This window comes from Theileria orientalis, chromosome 1 (genome assembly GCF_000740895.1).
Source record: "Theileria orientalis strain Shintoku DNA, chromosome 1, complete genome".
NCBI classification, from domain to species: Eukaryota; Apicomplexa; class Aconoidasida; order Piroplasmida; family Theileriidae; genus Theileria; species Theileria orientalis.
This window is the reverse complement of record NC_025260.1, coordinates 2,726,870-2,746,248: the sequence shown is the minus strand read 5'-3', so window position 1 is coordinate 2,746,248 and position 19,379 is coordinate 2,726,870. Positions and strand designations below refer to the sequence as shown.

At 35.2% G+C, this 19,379-nt stretch overlaps 11 protein-coding genes across 11 annotated transcripts; 7 read left to right on the top strand and 4 right to left on the bottom strand.

The window, feature by feature from the left end:
• Positions 1-716: 716 nt before the first annotated feature.
• Positions 717-905, top strand: TOT_010001372 (hypothetical protein; the record flags this gene model as incomplete). The annotated part of the gene is made up of 1 exon (XM_009691733.1): positions 717-905. One exon carries the CDS (start codon positions 717-719, stop codon positions 903-905), a length of 189 nt encoding a protein of 62 aa, XP_009690028.1.
• Positions 906-1,246: 341 nt separating this feature from the next.
• TOT_010001180 (conserved hypothetical protein) lies at positions 1,247-2,336 on the top strand (the record flags this gene model as incomplete). The annotated part of the gene is made up of 3 exons (XM_009691732.1): positions 1,247-1,298; positions 1,454-1,787; positions 2,237-2,336. The coding sequence occupies 3 exons, from the start codon at positions 1,247-1,249 to the stop codon at positions 2,334-2,336; spliced, it is 486 nt and encodes a 161-aa protein (XP_009690027.1).
• Positions 2,337-2,620: 284 nt separating this feature from the next.
• TOT_010001179 (hypothetical protein) lies at positions 2,621-2,782 on the top strand (the record flags this gene model as incomplete). Its single annotated transcript, XM_009691731.1, has 1 exon — positions 2,621-2,782. The coding sequence occupies one exon, from the start codon at positions 2,621-2,623 to the stop codon at positions 2,780-2,782; it is 162 nt and encodes a 53-aa protein (XP_009690026.1).
• Positions 2,783-3,432: 650 nt separating this feature from the next.
• TOT_010001178 (conserved hypothetical protein) lies at positions 3,433-4,881 on the top strand (the record flags this gene model as incomplete). Its single annotated transcript, XM_009691730.1, has 1 exon — positions 3,433-4,881. One exon carries the CDS (start codon positions 3,433-3,435, stop codon positions 4,879-4,881), a length of 1,449 nt encoding a protein of 482 aa, XP_009690025.1.
• Positions 4,882-5,283: 402 nt separating this feature from the next.
• On the bottom strand, positions 5,284-5,486 carry TOT_010001177 (hypothetical protein; the record flags this gene model as incomplete). Its single annotated transcript, XM_009691729.1, has 2 exons — positions 5,284-5,376; positions 5,442-5,486. The coding sequence occupies 2 exons, from the start codon at positions 5,484-5,486 to the stop codon at positions 5,284-5,286; spliced, it is 138 nt and encodes a 45-aa protein (XP_009690024.1).
• Positions 5,487-6,244: 758 nt separating this feature from the next.
• Positions 6,245-10,765, bottom strand: TOT_010001176 (ABC transporter; the record flags this gene model as incomplete). Its single annotated transcript, XM_009691728.1, has 1 exon — positions 6,245-10,765. The coding sequence occupies one exon, from the start codon at positions 10,763-10,765 to the stop codon at positions 6,245-6,247; it is 4,521 nt and encodes a 1,506-aa protein (XP_009690023.1).
• Positions 10,766-10,993: 228 nt separating this feature from the next.
• TOT_010001175 (hypothetical protein) lies at positions 10,994-11,199 on the top strand (the record flags this gene model as incomplete). The annotated part of the gene is made up of 2 exons (XM_009691727.1): positions 10,994-11,051; positions 11,117-11,199. 2 exons carry the CDS (start codon positions 10,994-10,996, stop codon positions 11,197-11,199), a joined length of 141 nt encoding a protein of 46 aa, XP_009690022.1.
• Positions 11,200-11,293: 94 nt separating this feature from the next.
• TOT_010001174 (hypothetical protein) lies at positions 11,294-12,023 on the bottom strand (the record flags this gene model as incomplete). Its single annotated transcript, XM_009691726.1, has 3 exons — positions 11,294-11,419; positions 11,649-11,785; positions 11,963-12,023. 3 exons carry the CDS (start codon positions 12,021-12,023, stop codon positions 11,294-11,296), a joined length of 324 nt encoding a protein of 107 aa, XP_009690021.1.
• An 814-nt stretch (positions 12,024-12,837) lies between these two features.
• Positions 12,838-13,020, bottom strand: TOT_010001173 (hypothetical protein; the record flags this gene model as incomplete). The annotated part of the gene is made up of 2 exons (XM_009691725.1): positions 12,838-12,957; positions 12,988-13,020. 2 exons carry the CDS (start codon positions 13,018-13,020, stop codon positions 12,838-12,840), a joined length of 153 nt encoding a protein of 50 aa, XP_009690020.1.
• Positions 13,021-13,139: 119 nt separating this feature from the next.
• TOT_010001172 (hypothetical protein) lies at positions 13,140-13,376 on the top strand (the record flags this gene model as incomplete). The annotated part of the gene is made up of 1 exon (XM_009691724.1): positions 13,140-13,376. One exon carries the CDS (start codon positions 13,140-13,142, stop codon positions 13,374-13,376), a length of 237 nt encoding a protein of 78 aa, XP_009690019.1.
• A 1,042-nt stretch (positions 13,377-14,418) lies between these two features.
• Positions 14,419-19,257, top strand: TOT_010001171 (uncharacterized protein; the record flags this gene model as incomplete). Its single annotated transcript, XM_009691723.1, has 1 exon — positions 14,419-19,257. The coding sequence occupies one exon, from the start codon at positions 14,419-14,421 to the stop codon at positions 19,255-19,257; it is 4,839 nt and encodes a 1,612-aa protein (XP_009690018.1).
• Positions 19,258-19,379: the final 122 nt, after the last annotated feature.

Sequence of the window (19,379 nt, the reverse complement as noted above, 5' to 3'; positions counted from 1 at the left end):
AACTAAACCCTAAAACCCTAAAACCTAAACCCTAAACCCTAAACCTAAACCCTAAACCCTAAAACCTAAAACCCTAAAAACCCTAAAACCCTAAAACCCTAAACCCTAAAACCCTAAACCCTAAAACCCTATAAAACCCTAAACCTAAACCCTAAACCCTAAACCCTAAACCCTAAACCCTAAACCCTAAACTAAAAAAAAAAAACCCTAAAAAAAAAAACCCTAAAACCCTAAAACCCTAAACCCTAAAAACCCTAAACCCTAAACCCTAAACCCTAAACCCTAAACCCTAAACCCTAAACCCTAAACCCTAAAACCCTAAACCCTAAAAACCCTAAAAACCCTAAAACTCGTTGTAGTCCTAACCCTAAACTTGTCCTAGGGGTCATGTGTCAGGTGTATGGTATGGTATTGGTATGCTATCGGTGTGTTCGGTACTTTAAAGGAATGTTATCCGAGTGTTTGGTACTTTGTTGGTATGGTATCGGTGTGTATGTTATGATATTGGTGTGGTATCTGTGTGTATGGCAGGTGTATGTTATGATGTTGGTGTCATAACATAGTGTTTGAAATAGTGTCAGTGTCGTATCAGTGCCTTATGGATGATGTTGGTATGTTATCTTAGTGTTAAGTATGATGTTGGTATCATATCTGAAGGTTATGGGTAATGTTGACATGTTATCTGAAAATTACTAATAGATGTGTAAGGTTTTGGCATGGTTGGAGAAAGATGTGCTACGTCTCGGTACCCTAGCAGTGCCTTCCAGGTGGTGTCAGTACCGTATCAATGCTTTACAGGTGGTGTCAGTACCCTAGCAGTGCCTTCCAGGTGGTGTCAGTACCGTATCAGTCCTTTACAGGTGGTGCCAGTGTCGTGGCAGTGTCGTATCTGTGTCTACTTGTAGGGTTATTTGTGCCTTCTACGTGGCGTAAGTACCATATCGGCATGTTGGTGAGGGTTATGAGTGTTAATAGTACCTACTGGGTGACTACTAGTAGCCATATTAATACCTAGTAGGTGACTACTAAACACCTACCAAGTAACTACATAATACCTACTAGTCGCCTTATTAATACCTAGTAGTCGAATACCAAGTAACTACATAATACCTACTAGTCGCCTTATTAATACCTAGTAGGTACCTAGTAGTCGCATACTGAACCCGTCCTATGCTCCTCATACGCTTTTCATACAACTATCAATAACATGGATCAACAACTCAAATAAACCTATACTGATATTATAATGGCAGCAACCGTTGACTCCAATAACTGGGGGGTAGGCATGTTTGTAGCAAGTTTCTAGCATGTTTGTAACACTTTCTGCATGTTTTGATAAGTTGTGGAATGTGTACACACGCCTCTTGTATAAATACCAGGTGCCACTGAAACATTCAACTGTATATACGTGGTCTCAGCATGGCCCTGTGACACACCCCTTGTATATATACAGGGGTGATAAGGGTGCCGCTTATGGCCCCTGAGGTACGCTGGGTACTGGATGGGTCGACCGTGTATATATATGGAGGTGCCAGGCGGCCATGTGACAGTATGGATGGGTCGACGGTGTATATATATGTGAGTGGCGATAAGCATAGTCGGCAGTATATATATGGAGGTGGCCGTATATACAAAAGTGCGCAATGTGGCCATCAGCCCTTATGGCAAGGCTATGTGGTACTGGATATGGGTGGGTACGGATGGTTGTGGCAGGGTAGTACTGGGTATGGCAAGGGTATGGAGAATAAGACTGGGCGTGACAAGGGTATGGCTGGCTATGGATGGTTGTGACAAAGTAGTACTAAGTATGGCGAGGGTAGGACAGCCCATATAACAGGAACATAGACAAAAAACTGAATCACGACGTGTTAATGGGTAACAGGGTGACGTATGGCAGCCTAAGGGTAGCTTACGAATAGCTGAAGGGTGAAGTATGGTAGGATAGGAACGGCTAATGTTGGCCTGAAACAGGGTCATAAAAAAATAAACAATTTACAAAATCATACTGTAACATACGGGTGGCCTAAGGGTCGGCTGATAACGGGTGTTATTGGCATCTACAGGGGATATGAAACTGAGTGGGTATAAAACAGATATGGAAATGGGCATAAAACATGTAAAAATGGGCATAAAACTGATATGAAAATGGATATAAAACAGGTGTGAAATCATGAGTTAAGAATAAAGTGGTGATGTGAAAACAACGATAGATACTATAAGGGTTATTGTAATACAGAAGGCAACACTTGGTAACGGGGTGTACTGGTGTGACGGAAGATGTTTTGGATGTTCTAAGAACTTTAACTCTTAAATCAAAAGATGAAGATCGACGCTAGTAAAAACCCTAAAACCGCGTTTAGAGTCATTAGGTAGCTTTATTTAAGGTTTTAGATTGTAGAGTAAAATAAATCGTTAAGGATTTGGCCTTGTAAACGAGCTATAAAACTAAACCCTAAACACTGAAACGGTATGTAGGATTTGATAATGTAGGTGACAGTGAGATAATAGACGATGGGGGACAAAAATGTTGAATATTTTGATATGATGGATGTACGGCCAGTCTATCTGATTTTACTGGCAGGATTATGTGAAACAATAAGGAACCGAGTACTTGGAATAAATGGTGTATGAAATCGTGTTTGACATGGTATGTGTACCTATTAGACAGGATCTTTATGGTGATGATAATCGTTTATGGCCATTGGAATTAGAATTAAATTTGTCAGACTTAAGGTCTTTCTTTGTGATACAGACTCTTTATCCGCGAGGAAAAGTGCTCTAATATTGAAATTGAATCCGTGATTAGTGTACCGAATCGACATTGGGACATAGGTTATATATTCGGTTACACTGACATCTCATTTTCTACCTTAATATTATGTTGTTTGAGTTGGTTTTTTTGTTATCAATTTTGTATCCTCTAGAATACAGTAAACCTAGTTTTGTCTTTATTCCTTGTTCTGATATGTCTGAACTTAATTGAACATCTCAAATATAGTTTAGTTGAAATTGATACTAATATTGTTTAATCGTTTATATGGACAGTGCCATATACAATATGGGCTAAAGTATAATTGATTATATGCTAATGTCGTCTTAACATAAAGACAATTCTGATTAAATTAGTATACACAAACAAATTGTAAGTACAGCGCGTAACTAAAAATATTTCAAATATAGGATATTAACCTTGTTTAAATGATATCGCAACACGTGTAGTCACGGGATACCTCTGAGATTAAAATTAGTATTTGGAATTTGAATATCTCTAGTTTCTTTGAAGCATTGAGTTATATCATTCAATAAATCAATTTTGGGTCACTTCATCACACATATAGATATCCATTGTCATCAATTTACTCACGTTTTTGACAATACTCATCGATATTTTCCAATTTTCATATAATTGTTGTAAATTAAAAATAATCTGAGATGGGCGAAGAACACTCTGAAGGTATAACCGAAGGCCTTGCCTGTAAGGCTATGGTTGCAATGACTTCAGTGGCGCTATACATCATGTTTTTTCAACTTGATATTATTTCAGCTCAAGTACTTCTTGCGTTCAAAATCCCAGTTCAGACTACAACGATTTATATTGAAAAAATTTATGGTTTAAGATTTCTAACCTTCTCTTTAGGTACAATAATTGTATATATTATATATGCAATTTATGAAAAAATAAAACCTGAGATGGATCATCATTTTACACGGGTGACAATAAAAAAAACATCATTTGTTGTTATGTTGATTGGACGTGTTATTTTACTATTGGTTTCATGTTTTTCTTCAAATATTCCATACCACGTATATTTAGCATTAGCTTTTGAATCTTTTGGGTTAGGAGCCGCTGCAACGTATAATATTGCTACTGTTCCTCAACATAGCACTGTTGTTATTATGTCTGCTCATTTGTCACGTTTAGTAACATTTCTGGCTCAGTTACTTCTTGATTTTCTATTTCGTGATAATCCTCTTCCAAAAGTAAGACTCCAATTCCTTTTGTGTTCAACTTTAAATGCCATAGCGGTTGGATGTTTATTTTACTATCATGATAAATCTCCTTGTGAAGCCTCGAATAGGCCCGAGGCCGAAAAAAAGGAAGAAGTTAAACCAAGTACGCCAGAAAACACTACTTCTGAATCAACAAATGGTGGAAATGGAGGAGAGGCTCAAACACAAAATACAAATAAAGATAAGTGGAGTTTCGGAACAACCTTTTCTAAGGTCGCATCTCCGTTTTTCATGTATTCGGCCGGATCTACGCTTTTTGATACGGTTCATCCTGGTGTTATTCCTTATGCGTTATTACCAACTAAAAAATGTCACTTAATCAACATGATGTCACCAATAGCCAATCTAACTGGACCTTTAACATTGTTCGCCTTGGAAACCGCAGGCCTATATAATGATTGGGAACCAGCTTTTGATGCCGGTTGGCTTTTTACTATTCCTATGATAATTATATCGGTATATTCCATTTTAGCTGTGCACACCAGAATACCATCTGCCAGAATAATAATAAACAATAGACCTAGAGTCTTGGCTATGACATTTTCAGGGGCACTCGGAAATAGCTTCATGGATCCACTAAGTTTTTCAGGAGTTGCAAAAATACTGTTCGTGCCAAAAAACCATTTACCCGATCTTGGCGTTCTTTTGCTTCATGAGTTATTTTGTATGGTCGTTCGATACTTCAACGATAAACTTTCTGTTGGATATAATGTAGTGAGAACTAGTCTTGGGTATGTGTTCCCCAAATTTAGACCCAACCACAGAATGTCTAAATGGAATACATTTTGGTATGTGTTGAAACAGACGTTTAGAAAGGCAATAAGAGATGCGAGAAGTGACCTAAATTTGGATGTAAAAAAGTACCTATAATGTAACTCCATAGTAATTCACTTAGTTGGTCATTCACGTTAACCAACTTAACTATAAATATAGTTTTATTCAATATATGTAATAATTATTGTATAATTTCATAACATTTATGGGATTTATTTATCAATATTGGAAAAAGTAATGAATCAATAAATGTATATGGTCCACTGGTAAATATAGAAATTGTTCAAAGAGAAATAGTTAATTTAACAGTCAAAAAATATCAACTAAAATAGCAAAAAACAAACTCAAAATTATTTAAACGGATATTATATAGTAAATAATATAATCTAATAGTCTGGGGAATGGGATGACTATTCTAATTACATTTATCATACACACTCTTTAAAATTTGATATATGTTAAATCCTATGTCTATGTGCGTTTTATAAATATATATAACTAATATGGTGAGTTGTACTTATAATTTTTTTCCATGATTCCATACTGATCTTTTAGGATATATTTATCCATAAATTCCTCAACATAACCTAGCTTAAATTTTTGTGGTCTTGATAATTTTTATCATTACAAATTTTATATTTGGGTGTGTAGCTTACTTTGGCCTTAGTAGAATCATGACTATCATGAGTTAGCAATTTCATTAGTAGGGTCTTATGATTCTATTATCTTTTCACATTGTTATCGTATTTGATAGATTCAATAATTTTACATGTTAGATATGAATTTCATACGTTGAAATAAATTTACTAAATGCCGATGTGTTCACGTAACAACGTTAAACCCAAGGTTTATACACAAATTGATTTTCTTAAACATTTACAAGACTTTTAATTGAATTTACAATAAGTAACACTAACAATGTTAATAAAAGATGTAGACACTGTGTATGTATTGTTATGATCTTATATATATAAATGATTAAATATTTATAAATTTAGCCAATTGTGGAAATAACTGTATCGGTCTATTTGAGTGTAAAATGTGTATATATAACACTTCATTTTAGAGAACAGTTAACATTATTAGTGTAGTAATAAAAGACAATATTTGTTTAATTTATGTCAGTCGATATTGTATGAATTTAGTTTTAATATTACAATATTTGGTTTTTAAATGTTTTATATATTATATTGAGATTTATTATTTATTATTTTGGGAATTATATAATATTTAGGTTTTTTCAACATCTGTAGGGCTGTATGTGTGGATTCCGTATTATAATTAAATTACTAATATTATATATATATATATATATATTTATGTAATGTTTATAATAACCAGTATATAAATGTCACAAATTTTTAAAATTAAAATATTAAATTAATTTTTTAAAATACTGTGCTATATATAAAAACACACATTTACTTTGCTACTTTCGAGCCAAAACAACATGTTACAATTAACTTTTCTTAACATTTTCTTCAATAATCGATGCGATAGACTCATTTGCGGATACTTCACTGGCTTTACACGTTTTTACTACACACCCCTCATGTATCACCCACACAGAGGTACAAGATTTTAAGACGTTAACATCATGTGCTGTGACAAACGTGGTACAGTGGCTGAAGTGTTTCTGTAAGAGCTCATAAATTGGAACTGAAAGATCATCCTTTCTGACGTCGGCTTTTTCGGGATCTTCCTCAGGGGGCTCATCAACTACTATAAGCCTAAAGAAGTGCCTGTATAACACAAGTCTGGCCAAATACAATGTTCTAAGCTGATTGTAGGATAACAACATATCACTTTCATCTCCAGGTTTAGTATATTTCTTTGTGATGGATTGAGCACCTTTTGATTTCTGATGATATAAAAGAGGATCCTCGGGTACCAAAATACTATTCAATTTCCTTCCTCCAGAAAGCTCATTAACAAAATTAAGCAGACCACATTTACTCAAAGCCTGGTTGATCTCGTCGTCAGTGAACAATTTCCTAGGATCTAAAAATCTACGCACAGTCCAACCCTTGAACACAAATGGTAATTGTGGTAACACACCTATAATCTGTCTCAGGACAATTTTGGGGATATCATTCAAATCTTTACCATCCAACAGTACTTGTCCAGTTCTATTAGTGGATATGTTCTGTAACACTGACAACAGCGTCGTTTTACCAGCACCTGTTCTACCCACTATACCAATGATCTCTGATTTAATGGCTGCTACAGTGAGATGTTTCAAAATCATACTTTCTGGAGTGTGTTCAGGAGTAGTGTACACACACACGTTATTCAGCTGGACACCAGTGCGATCAGAGGTTAGGTAACGGCCAACATCGAGGATATGTAATTTAGGATGGTAGAATAGTCTTCTCAAAGCATAAAACCTTTTGTTTTCATTTTTAAATTCAATGGCCCTTCTCCTTAACAATTGTTTTTTATCCATGTCACTAACATGTTTACTCTCAGGATTAACTACATATTCTTCATGGGTGTTGGGACACTTGTCGAACTTGAGCTTTTGACCCGGAGGAATGAAGTACTGGAACCTATCAATTGAACTGATATTCATTTGATTACAAGCATACATAAAGGCAAAGTTGCTGTATGAGTTGATAACATTCGTACACAGGGATAGCGCTAAACCGAAATAGCCTACGGTCATCTTGTAATTGGTGTATTTGTCAAGAATGATTGGGATTACCAGTATAATGAAAGTGGTTAGCGAAAATATCCAAGTAAACAAGATTGTTGACCAAGAAACGACTGCGACGAAGAGAAATTTCGTTCTAGCTTTATAATCCCTGTGTTCCAGGAAATCTCTGAGCAGATCTGAATTTCTATTGAAGCTTCTGTAAACGGAACCTCCTGTTATAGAACGATCTATTACACTGTTCATTTGAGAAACCGCCTCCAAAAACCCTATATGTAAGTTCACTGCCGAACCTATATACCTCCTCATAATATAAATATAAATCAAAACCAGAGTGAGAAGAATGAAAGGAACGGATATGGGAATTACATAGAACAAAGTAATTATGTTGGTGACGGTCTGAATTGATGAAAATAATAATAAAGCAATAAATAATCCAGCTATATCATCTGTAATCATAATATCACTAGACAGAAAAGTAATCACGTGAATAATCTGTTTCTTAATTTTGAGTACGGATGATCTGTAGCTGAAAATTGTGTGTAGAGCATATTCGTGAAGCTTGCGACATGATACTATAGATCCTGCAGAAATAGATATAGTAGCCAACAATGACAATGCGATAATGACTGATACAAATATGACTGTCACTTTCAGTGCCGAATTACTACGTGATTTAATGACAGCAAGGTCAACTATGGTCCCCTTGTTGTGATCGTTGATGTTTTTGGTGATGTAGTCTGATAAGTTCGTCGACAATACTAGTTTAACGTAATCCATGGCATTTAAAGCGACAGTTAGTATTATATATAAAGCAAATGAGACTGCAGCGGGCTTCATGAACATAAAATACGGCTTGAACCAAACTTTTCCGAAGAGATTTTTGTTGTATTTTACGAAGGAATCTCCGTATAGTTGTTTGATTAACTGGGCACGACTCGACCTGGAATTGTCGGAAAAACAAAAACCAAGCATGTCGTTGTTTAGGCGATTAAGGGTGTAATAGCCAGCTTTAGAATATGTCGAATAGTTGAAGTCGCCCTCGTGCCTCTTGTTCCTGATGAAGTTTCCTAGATAGGATAAGAAGGCCAGCTCCTTGTTCTTGACGTTAAAAATTGGCACTTTCGGGAATTGGGCTGGATCACATGACTTGGTGCACGTATCCAGTATCTGTTTCGACGATGTTAAAACGACACTTAAATCGTTCTTTACCAATAGCCCTGATTTAACGTTAAACAGGTTATTGAATATAGTTTTGGATACGTATGGATCTAGGCCATGGAACGATGCATCCAGACACATCAAAAACGAACACTTGCTGTTATTATACTCCTTGTTTACTTGATGGAATATCAAATAAGCGTACACTGCACGAGCCAACTCCATTCTTACACGTTGACCTCCACTGAGTGAAGGGGCATTATCTGACACTACTCTGAGGTCACCCTTCTCCCATGTTGATATGTCAAATTCAAGTTCAACAGCCTTCAACACAGTCTTGTACAAATGCTCATCAAATTTATATCCGAACGTTATAATTGACCTTATAGAGCCGTGTTTTAACCAAATATCTTGGGAGGCATAGAATATGGGCATTGATGTGTGTAATGGTACAACGGCCATAGAGCCCCCAACAAGGGTCATTTCACCCAGCACTGATTTTACAAAATTTGATTTACCTGATCCTTTGGAACCGGTGACAATGGCTATTTCGCTGCGTTTCAACAAGAAGTTTAAATTTTTCAAGTGTGTGTCATAATTTTTGTTTAATAGGTCGTTGCGTGTGTAGACCCATGTGAATGAAGCGTTTTTGTAGTAAACCACAGTGTCATTAGGAAGTTGATCAGTTGTATCGGCTATAATTGAACTGACATTGGCTGAACCAGTAAATTTATTATCAGCGACATAGAAATTAGGGGAACAACCAGAAAGATACTTATTTAATCTTTTATACGATGCATAAGCCATTCCAGCAACGTTTATCGCCCTAGGAATTTTAAACATGGAAGTGACTATTCTCATGTATATATAAAACGTTGTCATGAATGCTGCGGTGTTAATATCAGTTATGACATTTGCATCATTAACTGTCTTAACAAAATAGCTTTTAATCAAATAAAACGAGACATTAATTGAGGTGCTGAATGCACACATATTAAGAAATGTAATAAAAATTTTGATAAAGACTAAAGAAAGCTCGTCATTCCTTGTTTGAGTAATAATATTAAATCCGATGTCGTCACAGAACATTTTTTTAATATTACTTAGTCTTCCGAGGATGTTATTGTACTTAGTTACTTTGTAGTCCCTCATGTATAGTATGTATTTATATATGAGGGCGTTAAATATCTCTATGGTAACCATAAAAATCAGAAACAATGCTCCAGTAACATATAGTACCCACAAGTTGGCCTTTACGTGTCTCGACATCAAGAACACGCCGTAAATAAAATTCGTTAGAAACTCGACTATAAATCTGGTCGAATCAAAGGCCAGAGCAATATAAAACGAGTCATAAAACACATATGTGAAAACCTTGGGACTCATTTCCTTGTTGTGGTAGCGGAGAGACGGGCAGAACAATGGGTTTTTGGAACAGGGCGAATCAGGCGAAAAGCTGTGAAGTACCTGGTTGCAGGTGTTCAATAAGTTGGATCCATTGATGTTGTTGTAGTATAGGCGCCTGTTGGACATACCGTGACGAAATGGCACTATACCGTACAAGTAATGGAGTGTGTAAATCATCCTGTTAAGATAAAAGTATATATTCTCAAGTAAAAGTCCATCCATTATCTGAAAACAAACTACAGCAAACAACAACAACACTGTCTTGGCTACGTGTATTTCTGGATTGCTCACAATCGTAATCAACTTTTCAACCAAAATGGATATGCTCATGCTCAAAATGTTCCCTATCACAAGCGCTAAAAACAACGCAAATGATCTTTTCCATGTTGTCAATAAGATGGCACGTAACAGAATGTTAGATGGTTTAACTGGATTTTTACAGGACTTAGTGGCCTCGTAAAGATCCAATCTTACTAACCCATCACTGACATGTTTAGAAAAAATTGGTTCCCATTTTAAAATCTGATCTGAAACCTGCAAAGGGTGTAGCTTATATGGTTCCAGATACTTCCTCGAGAGTGCCAAGGCCCATTTGTTGAACCAGCTATAAAACAGATACCTGAAAATTGTTGCATCATCGTAATAGCTAAATCCATTGTCTTTTAATTTTTTAATATCGGATTTGTTATACACATGGCTCTCCCAAAACACGGGACTCGGGTCCTCGTCGGCCATCGACGTTTTATTAGAGAGAGTCATTATCGTTTATGTTACATTATATGGATGAACTTCCTGTATTTCAAGTAATTAAAACAAGGTAATTATCGAGTTTCAAAGCTGTGTATGTAAATGACAAATTTCCGATTCGAATATTCAACAAACAGTATTTAAATATCAAATCTTATAATGAAAAATTTTCTATTTTTGTTTATTTCTGATTGTATATAATTAATTCAAGGGCACTTCCATTATATGTTATTTCCAAAAATGGGCAATAGATTACTCAATGTTGGTATGGGTGTACTTGCTGAACGTGATAACGATAGTGCAGTTTTAAATAAAAGGGAAACCAATTATAGGCTCGCTAGCATAATAATATTATTGTGAGAGCAAGGGGAATGGGAACTGTCATAACTTCAGACCTGACAGCACCAGCACCAGGAACACTTACCTCCGGCTTGTCTGCATCATAGACGATCCTTTAAAGTTCTTCACAAGGTACACCAACATCAATTGGATCACTGAATGAAGAGAATACCGCTAGCGTAGCACCTGGAGGTAGTGAACCTACTGAAGCCGATTCAGGTAGTGCCTTAAGAGGATCAACAGATGGCTTGTCTGCTGAAGGTTAGGCAGAAGGCAAGGCAGATGAAGCTTCCTAAGGTGAGGGTTCAGCAGGTCAAGGTTTGGCAGCTACAGATTATTAATAATCATTCATGGATTAAGATACTATAGCCAATTGTACCAAGAGTATAATCATCCATTATGAAATAATAGCAATGTTATAATCAATCATAACCAACTGAAATAATATGTAAACAACCAATGGCATCAAGCAATATAAACAAATAATAGCCAATATCTAAAGCCGTGGATAATATAACAACAGTAACCGACCCTGAGTAAATTGAGGTGAAAATACATCAATATTATGGTAATACCAGTTGACTGGACTGGGATCCATATGATATGATACTATTGGTAGGCTATTAGTGGTACCATTAATATATGTATGAGATAGCAGCACCCCATTGATGAAACGAGGCATCAAAAGAGAGCCTAAAATAGCAATTTGTAACAAAATTAGTCAACAAGGTAACAACTACTGTAAATTAAATGTACCATATGTTCAAATGTGTTATAAAATTAATGAGAACTATGTACACAGTGGATGTATTGTCTAGCGAATATGTACTCATGCTGTATGTAGTAGCATAGTATAGTCGATTAAGATACGATAATGGTAGCACCTGAACAGTATATTTAGATAAAAAATTGAGAATATATGCGATTCCATGGTAATAGTAAATGTGTAATTATTAGGGTTATATCAATAGTATGGTGATGGGTGTAACGTACCAGGATCAGGTTAGAACATCGTCTTCCAAAGTTCGGTAATGAAAAAATATAAAATTCAATGATGGTTGGCACATATATATAACATATAAAATTGCTTAAAAATACGGTACATATAATTTTAGAATAAACACATGAGATTATTTATGGCATACTGTTGGTATTACATTACATGGTAATTTTTACTCACACAATATTATCTTTTTTAAAATTATATTATATTCATTAATTTTAAATTATATATATTTAAATTTGAGCTAAATATTGGCAATTATATTACGATTTAACTGAATTACATATATCCATTCTTATAGGGTCAACCTACAGATTCCATACATATACCTAATAATGTACAAACTTATACACATTTTAAAAACTTTTGTTTAGTTAATTTTGTTATATTAATAATTAATAAATTTTATTAGTATATTTGATAAAGACATTTAACAGTATAAATCGGTAACATACCATACACAAACATAATAGAACATGGCACCTATGGAATGTGGTAATTAGAAATTAACCACTATTATCACACTTATGTATTATATTTGTGACGGGGGTCATTATTTACACACCAATGATAAATATAATAATATATTCTAATAATAGATAAATGGGATATCATCTGATGACATACTAGAACTGGAATATCATTGTTTAGTGTTTCAAGTTTTTGTATTATTGTCATACGACACTCAATCTTACACCTAGAACCAATAGAATAACACTAAAACCATGCCTTGTTGTTCGACCTACATTAGGTGTACTTTATACACAGTTATCCATTTTAAGGTTATTGTGACGACGGTGTCTCCACTGAGTACGACCATCAGGTGATCAGGTACACCTTCCATAACTGTGCCACACTCATCCTATTAGCACGTTAGGGTCAGTTGGGTCACCCTGGTGTACCTGTTAATTCCCTGCTCCTTCATTATACTTTAATATGACAACTATGGATAGTTAATGTGTGATGCCATTGTAGCCAAATACTCCACCGTATATTGACCTATTATCCAGTTATCCAATGACAAAACTAATAAAACACACCTAGATGTGTGCAGGTAAACAGTCCACGTCCCAAAAGAATTCACTCTGGAGCAAGGCAATATTTTACTGGATACCTCGTATCTGTTACTATACACATACCAAACCCACTAGCAAAGGAAACATCTGGTTGTTTCGTCCACTAAAACAACAAACTATCCAATTAGGATCTTATTTGGTACCAGATGGATTACTTGATAAATTGCTGCCATATGAGACATTACTAGGAATGGGCTATTTGTGAGTGGATTCTACAAGATTCTCCAGATAAACATCATGTAGATAAACGACTAACCATACTCAGCTGTTATACGTAGCCATATGTACATTATGGCCAGTTAACACTGATTCATGGATTGTTTACTAAACTTGTGTAACTGAAAAATGAATTCTGGAGATTTTCTATTCTGTGTCGATATCATGTTATACTTTCATAGGATTGATTTTTATATTCATTAGTATTTCAGTTTAAAATGGTAGGCAGACAGCTATATAATATGATATGGCTGGGGTATCACAAGTCAATACTAGCCTTATAACTGGGTTATAACAAACGATATTATGTATTATTGTTAGGATACTCTGTTTATAAAGTGGTCCATTTAAATTTGATAGTTCAACACATATATATTTAACAGCTTTGTTGATAGCTGTCCACCATTTCATTCTTGTTGATCATATATTATAAACACAATTAACAATATAATAATGAAAATATTGACACTTTAGATTCTCAATTGAATGTATAAATCATTTACTTTTTAAAATTGTTGTAACGATCTAATGTTAATCTAAGCCTTAAGGTTCAGTTAAGCCTCTGTAGTATAAACCAATACAGATCCGTTTTAAATGTAGATTAAATTACGCCCATTAGAAGACAAACATGAAATTGTATTCAAGATTTAGTGGATTGATTGTATCCAAACACAAAATTATGTAATATCAGAATAATGATCCATAATACTGTCGAACACTAAAGGATCATTATGAAAACGACACAAATTTTAATCATTTATATAATGTGTAAACAATAACACATCAACCCTTAATATTCATACACACTGGTATTTACACATCAAACGCAGTATAATGTCAATAAAATGGATCGCAGTTTTGTTAAGTGTCAAATATTTTGCTTTAAATATTTTGTAAATAATATGTTAAAAACTCAACGCGGATGTACACTCAATACACGTGATAGTGTACATAATCTAATAAAAGTATACCATAATAATAAACTGGTATTGTAGGACCAAGTTGCACAGATATAACCAATATACTGTACCATGAAGGTAGATACCATTTGTACATATATATTGGTATACCTGTTAACCTGTGTCCGTTTCAATGTTCTTGTAAAAGTAAATGCAGTTGCCAGTCAGCCAGCCGAAACCTCTTCAGATTCCCATTCAACTTCACTCCCTGAAAAAGAAGGGATAGTTCTTAACATAAATACAGACACTAAGTCCAATAAAAAATTGGAGTATAAAGAGGTTGGTCAATATGTCACTTACAACCCAAAGGAAAACAAAGTTTTCAATCTTGTCAAAGATGATAATATTCAATTATGGAAGGCCACTGACCCCAGTGAGTATTGCGAAAAGGTTGAAGTGGATCTTATGAATAACGACGCCAAAGCTGTTACTGTTTGTCTAGGTAATGATGAAAATAAGGTGTTTATGAAAACTGGTAAAAACAAGATATGGAACGAATTTGATATTTCAAAAGTAACTCGTAGCGCAATAAACATCAATTATCTTCACGAAACTTACTTTTACACAAATGAACTACAAGCTCACACTAGAACATTTACAGCTAAAAAGGGATTCGGTTTTAAAGGTGCCCATGAATTTATTAAAGAAAAGAAAGTTACAATTTGGACAACAAATAATAAGAGTGAGTATGCATATAAGATCGTTAATGAAGGCGGTAACAAGGTGATCATCCACATAGGAAAGGGTACCAGTGCCTCAACTAAGGTGTTTAATAAGGTAACTGAAGGATCATGGACAGAAGAAATCTCTGAGGTTGAAGCAGAATCTACACTGCCAACACCTCAAGATGGAGTAACCAATACACATCCAAAAGTTAAACTATTAAAAGCTGATCCTTATAATTCATCTAAAATATTAGAGCTAGATGAAGAAGAATATATGTGGACTTCAAATGCAAACGTGGCCATATACCAGATTGAAGAAAGTGTGAATTGTGTCAAATTGATGATTGACGATGCTATATTGTGGGTTTATGACAGCAAGTTCCATGGTGGCATATATCCTAGATCACTAGAGTATCATGCAGTTACAGGCACAATTATACTTAGATTTGAATATCATTATATCATATATGAAAATACCGATGATGGTTGGATATCTACTGAATCAGGTTCATTAGAAGTCAAATTCTATGTAGCTGATCCTGACGATCCTAATAATACTGTCGAACTCCCTCGTAAGAACATTACTCGAGAAGATATGGGCTATATAACTCAATTCCATATTGACATCGATGTTAAATGCGTCAAAATAACATATGGTCCCTTTTTGCTGTGGCAGCATGATTCCAATAAGCTCAGAGGCAAATATCCCAGAATAGTATACTTTAATGACACCACCGAATCATTCGTACTTGAATTTGAGAATTTAGATATCAAATATACAAAGAATGATCAAGGTGGTTGGGATTACACAGAGACTGATACATCCAAAACTAAAAGAGCTATCGTACAACGTGTCGAACTTGATATCCAAAATACAGAATCAACGAATACCTATCATTGCATCGTTGAGGAAGGGTTTGCCAAATTCATGCCAAAACACGGAAATAGGTTTACATTAGTAAAAGGCAAAACTTCGATATTTTCAAAAGCACACACTCTTATCTGGGAATCAAAAGGGCCTACAGACCTTGCCACTATGGTTGTTAGAGACGGCGCTGGCACTTGGAAACCCATGAATAATGTCACTATTTTCTTTGGCAAAAACCACAAACACTTCACCAAGTCAGAGAACAAATTTGATATAGACTCTGATATCCGATTATATGATAACGAGCCTTACGAAGAATCAAACGAACTTTCTGACACACAATACACTGAAGACCACAGCGACGATATATTTAGATATAAGTTCAACGATGATACAAAGTGTACTGAAGTTAAGTCTGTCCATAGGAGTATAGAAGATATTGAATCTACCGAGGTTGAGGATGAGGAGGTCTTAGTATGGCAGCATGACAAAAGTAAACATGGCGATCAATATCCTAAAGATCTCAAATACTACTGGCCCGATAAGATGTCTATTAACTTCGAACACGCGTTTATAGTTCATTCAAAAAATGAAGAGGCCAAATGGGATGAAGGACATCTATTTGACTTTAAATTGTATGTTAAAGATACTAATAACTTGAAGGAACTAGATGCCACAGCTTATGAATTAACTCAAGACAACCAAGAATTCCTTTTTACCTTTAAAGATGAAGTTAAGCTTGAGGAGGTCAAACATAAGGGCAAGGAGCTGTGGAAACACGATAGTGATAAACATGGAGACAAATATCCTAAACTTCTCAAATACGCCACTGATAAACTGGCACTGAGTTTCGACGATACATTTGTGGTTTATACCAAAAATGTTGATGGGAAATTGGCTAATGGTATTTTATTTGAGTTTAAATTATATGTTAAAGATTCTCATAATGAATTGAAGGAAATGGGTGTTACAGCCTACGATTTAATAAATCAAGACAATGAGCACGTGTTTAAATTCAAGGATGAACATAAATGTGAAATGGTAAAACATATGGGCTATGAAGTGTGGAAACAAGATCACAGTAAGAACTATAGCAAATATCCTCAATCAGTATACTACAATAAAACCACAGGCACATTTGTGCTTAGGTTTGACGGTTTAGATAAGACATTTGCAAAGAATGATCAGGGTAAATGGGAGTGCACCGAAACTGAAACAACTGATGGTGGAGCAAAATTCACACTGCCAACATCCCAAGATAACGTAACCACTACACAACCAAAAGTTAAACTATTAAAGGTTAACCCATCAGATCCAGATAGTTTTATGGAGCTAGATGCTAATGAATATAAATCGACTACAAGAGGAAGTGTGGTCTTATACAAGATATCATCCGGTGTTAATTGTGTTCAGTTAATATTTGACGATGTTTTATTGTGGGTCTATGACCCTTCACAATATGGAGGTAGATATCCCAGATCAGTATACCATAATACAGTCACTGAATCTTTATTACTTAGATTCAGAGGTTTGCATATAACTTTTGAAAAGAATGAACAAGGTCAGTGGTTATTTACCGAGTCAGGACCACTAGCCGTCAAATTCCATGTAGTTGATCCTGACAACCCTAATAATACCTTCGAACTCTCTAATAGTCACTATACAGTAACTGAAAGTGGTGATATCACTACGTTCAATATCGCAGACAATGTTGATACTATCGCATTAACCTATGGATCAGTTTTATTATGGCAACATGATTCTAATAAACACAGTGGAAAGTATCCCAAGTTATTATACTTTATTAAAAGTACAGACACACTACTACTCAGGTTTGAAGGTTTAGATATCGCATATGCAAAGAATATTGAAGGTGTATGGGAGTACACAGAGACTGATACCTCTGATAGTGAAGCAACTACTACACAACCTGAATCAGATGGCACTTCAGAACCTGGTGAAGGTGCTTCTACTACACCTCCACCTGAATCTAGTGGAGAAAGTTTTTTAGCTACACCATCAGCTCAAACTGGATCATCCACTACACAGCCAAGAGTCAGGTTATTAAAGCATAATCCTTCAAATCCTGATAGTCTTATCGAACTAGGTGCTAATGATTTTAGTTTTTCTACAAGTGGTAGTGTGGTCTTATACAAGATATCATCCGGTGTTAATTGTGTTCAGTTAATATTTGACGATGTTTTATTGTGGGTCTATGACCCTTCACAATATGGAGGTAGATATCCCAGATCAGTATACCATAATACAGTCACTGAATCTTTATTACTTAGATTCAGAGGTTTGCATATAACTTTTGAAAAGAATGAACAAGGTCAGTGGTTATTTACCGAGTCAGGACCACTAGCCGTCAAATTCCATGTAGTTGATCCTGACAACCCTAATAATACCTTCGAACTCTCTAATAGTCACTATACAGTAACTGAAAGTGGTGATATCACTACGTTCAATATCGCAGACAATGTTGATACTATCGCATTAACCTATGGATCAGTTTTATTATGGCAACATGATTCTAATAAACACAGTGGAAAGTATCCCAAGTTATTATACTTTATTAAAAGTACAGACACACTACTACTCAGGTTTGAAGGTTTAGATATCGCATATGCAAAGAATATTGAAGGTGTATGGGAGTACACAGAGACTGATACCTCTGGTATTGTATCAGACACCGTGTCAGAATCCGGTTACTCTTCAATATCTGAAGACGAACGATCTTTTACAATTGGTGAATCATATGGTATCCAATCTGTTGAAGGTGTTCCTCGTAGACTATCACATTTACGATCTTCATCTGCACAAGTTAAACTATTAAAGGTCAATCCATCAGATCCATCTGGTCGTATGGAGCTAAGCGCTAACGAATATAAATCGATTACAAGAGGAAATGTGACTCTATATCAGATCCTCAAGAGTGTTAAATGCGTTCAGTTAATAGTTGACGATGTTTTGTTATGGGAACATGATTCAAACCAAAGATTCGGCAAATATCCAAGATTATTATATCATGACACGATCACAGACGGTTTAGTACTCAGGTTTGAAGGCATAGATATAGCTTTTGAAAAGACCGCTGAAGGTCAGTGGATTTTTACTGAATCAGGTCCATTAGCCGTCAAATTTCATTTAGCTGATAATAAAGACCCTAATAGTACAGTTGAACTTGATAGTACACAATTCACAGTAGATGACAATCGTGATATCACTACGTTCAATATCGCAGACCATGTTAATCCTATCGCACTAACATATGGTCAAGTTTTACTATGGCAACACGACTTAGAACAGCACGGTGACGTCTATCCCAATTCATCATACTACAATAAAAATACAGACACACTCGTAGTTAAGTTTTAGGGTTTACGATATCATATCCCGAAATATAGTATGTCACCAAATACCAATGATAAAATTGGTTTCCAAATATTTAAACAGATGAATGTAAGACATAAGAAGATTTTACGAGCTCTTCCGAGCTA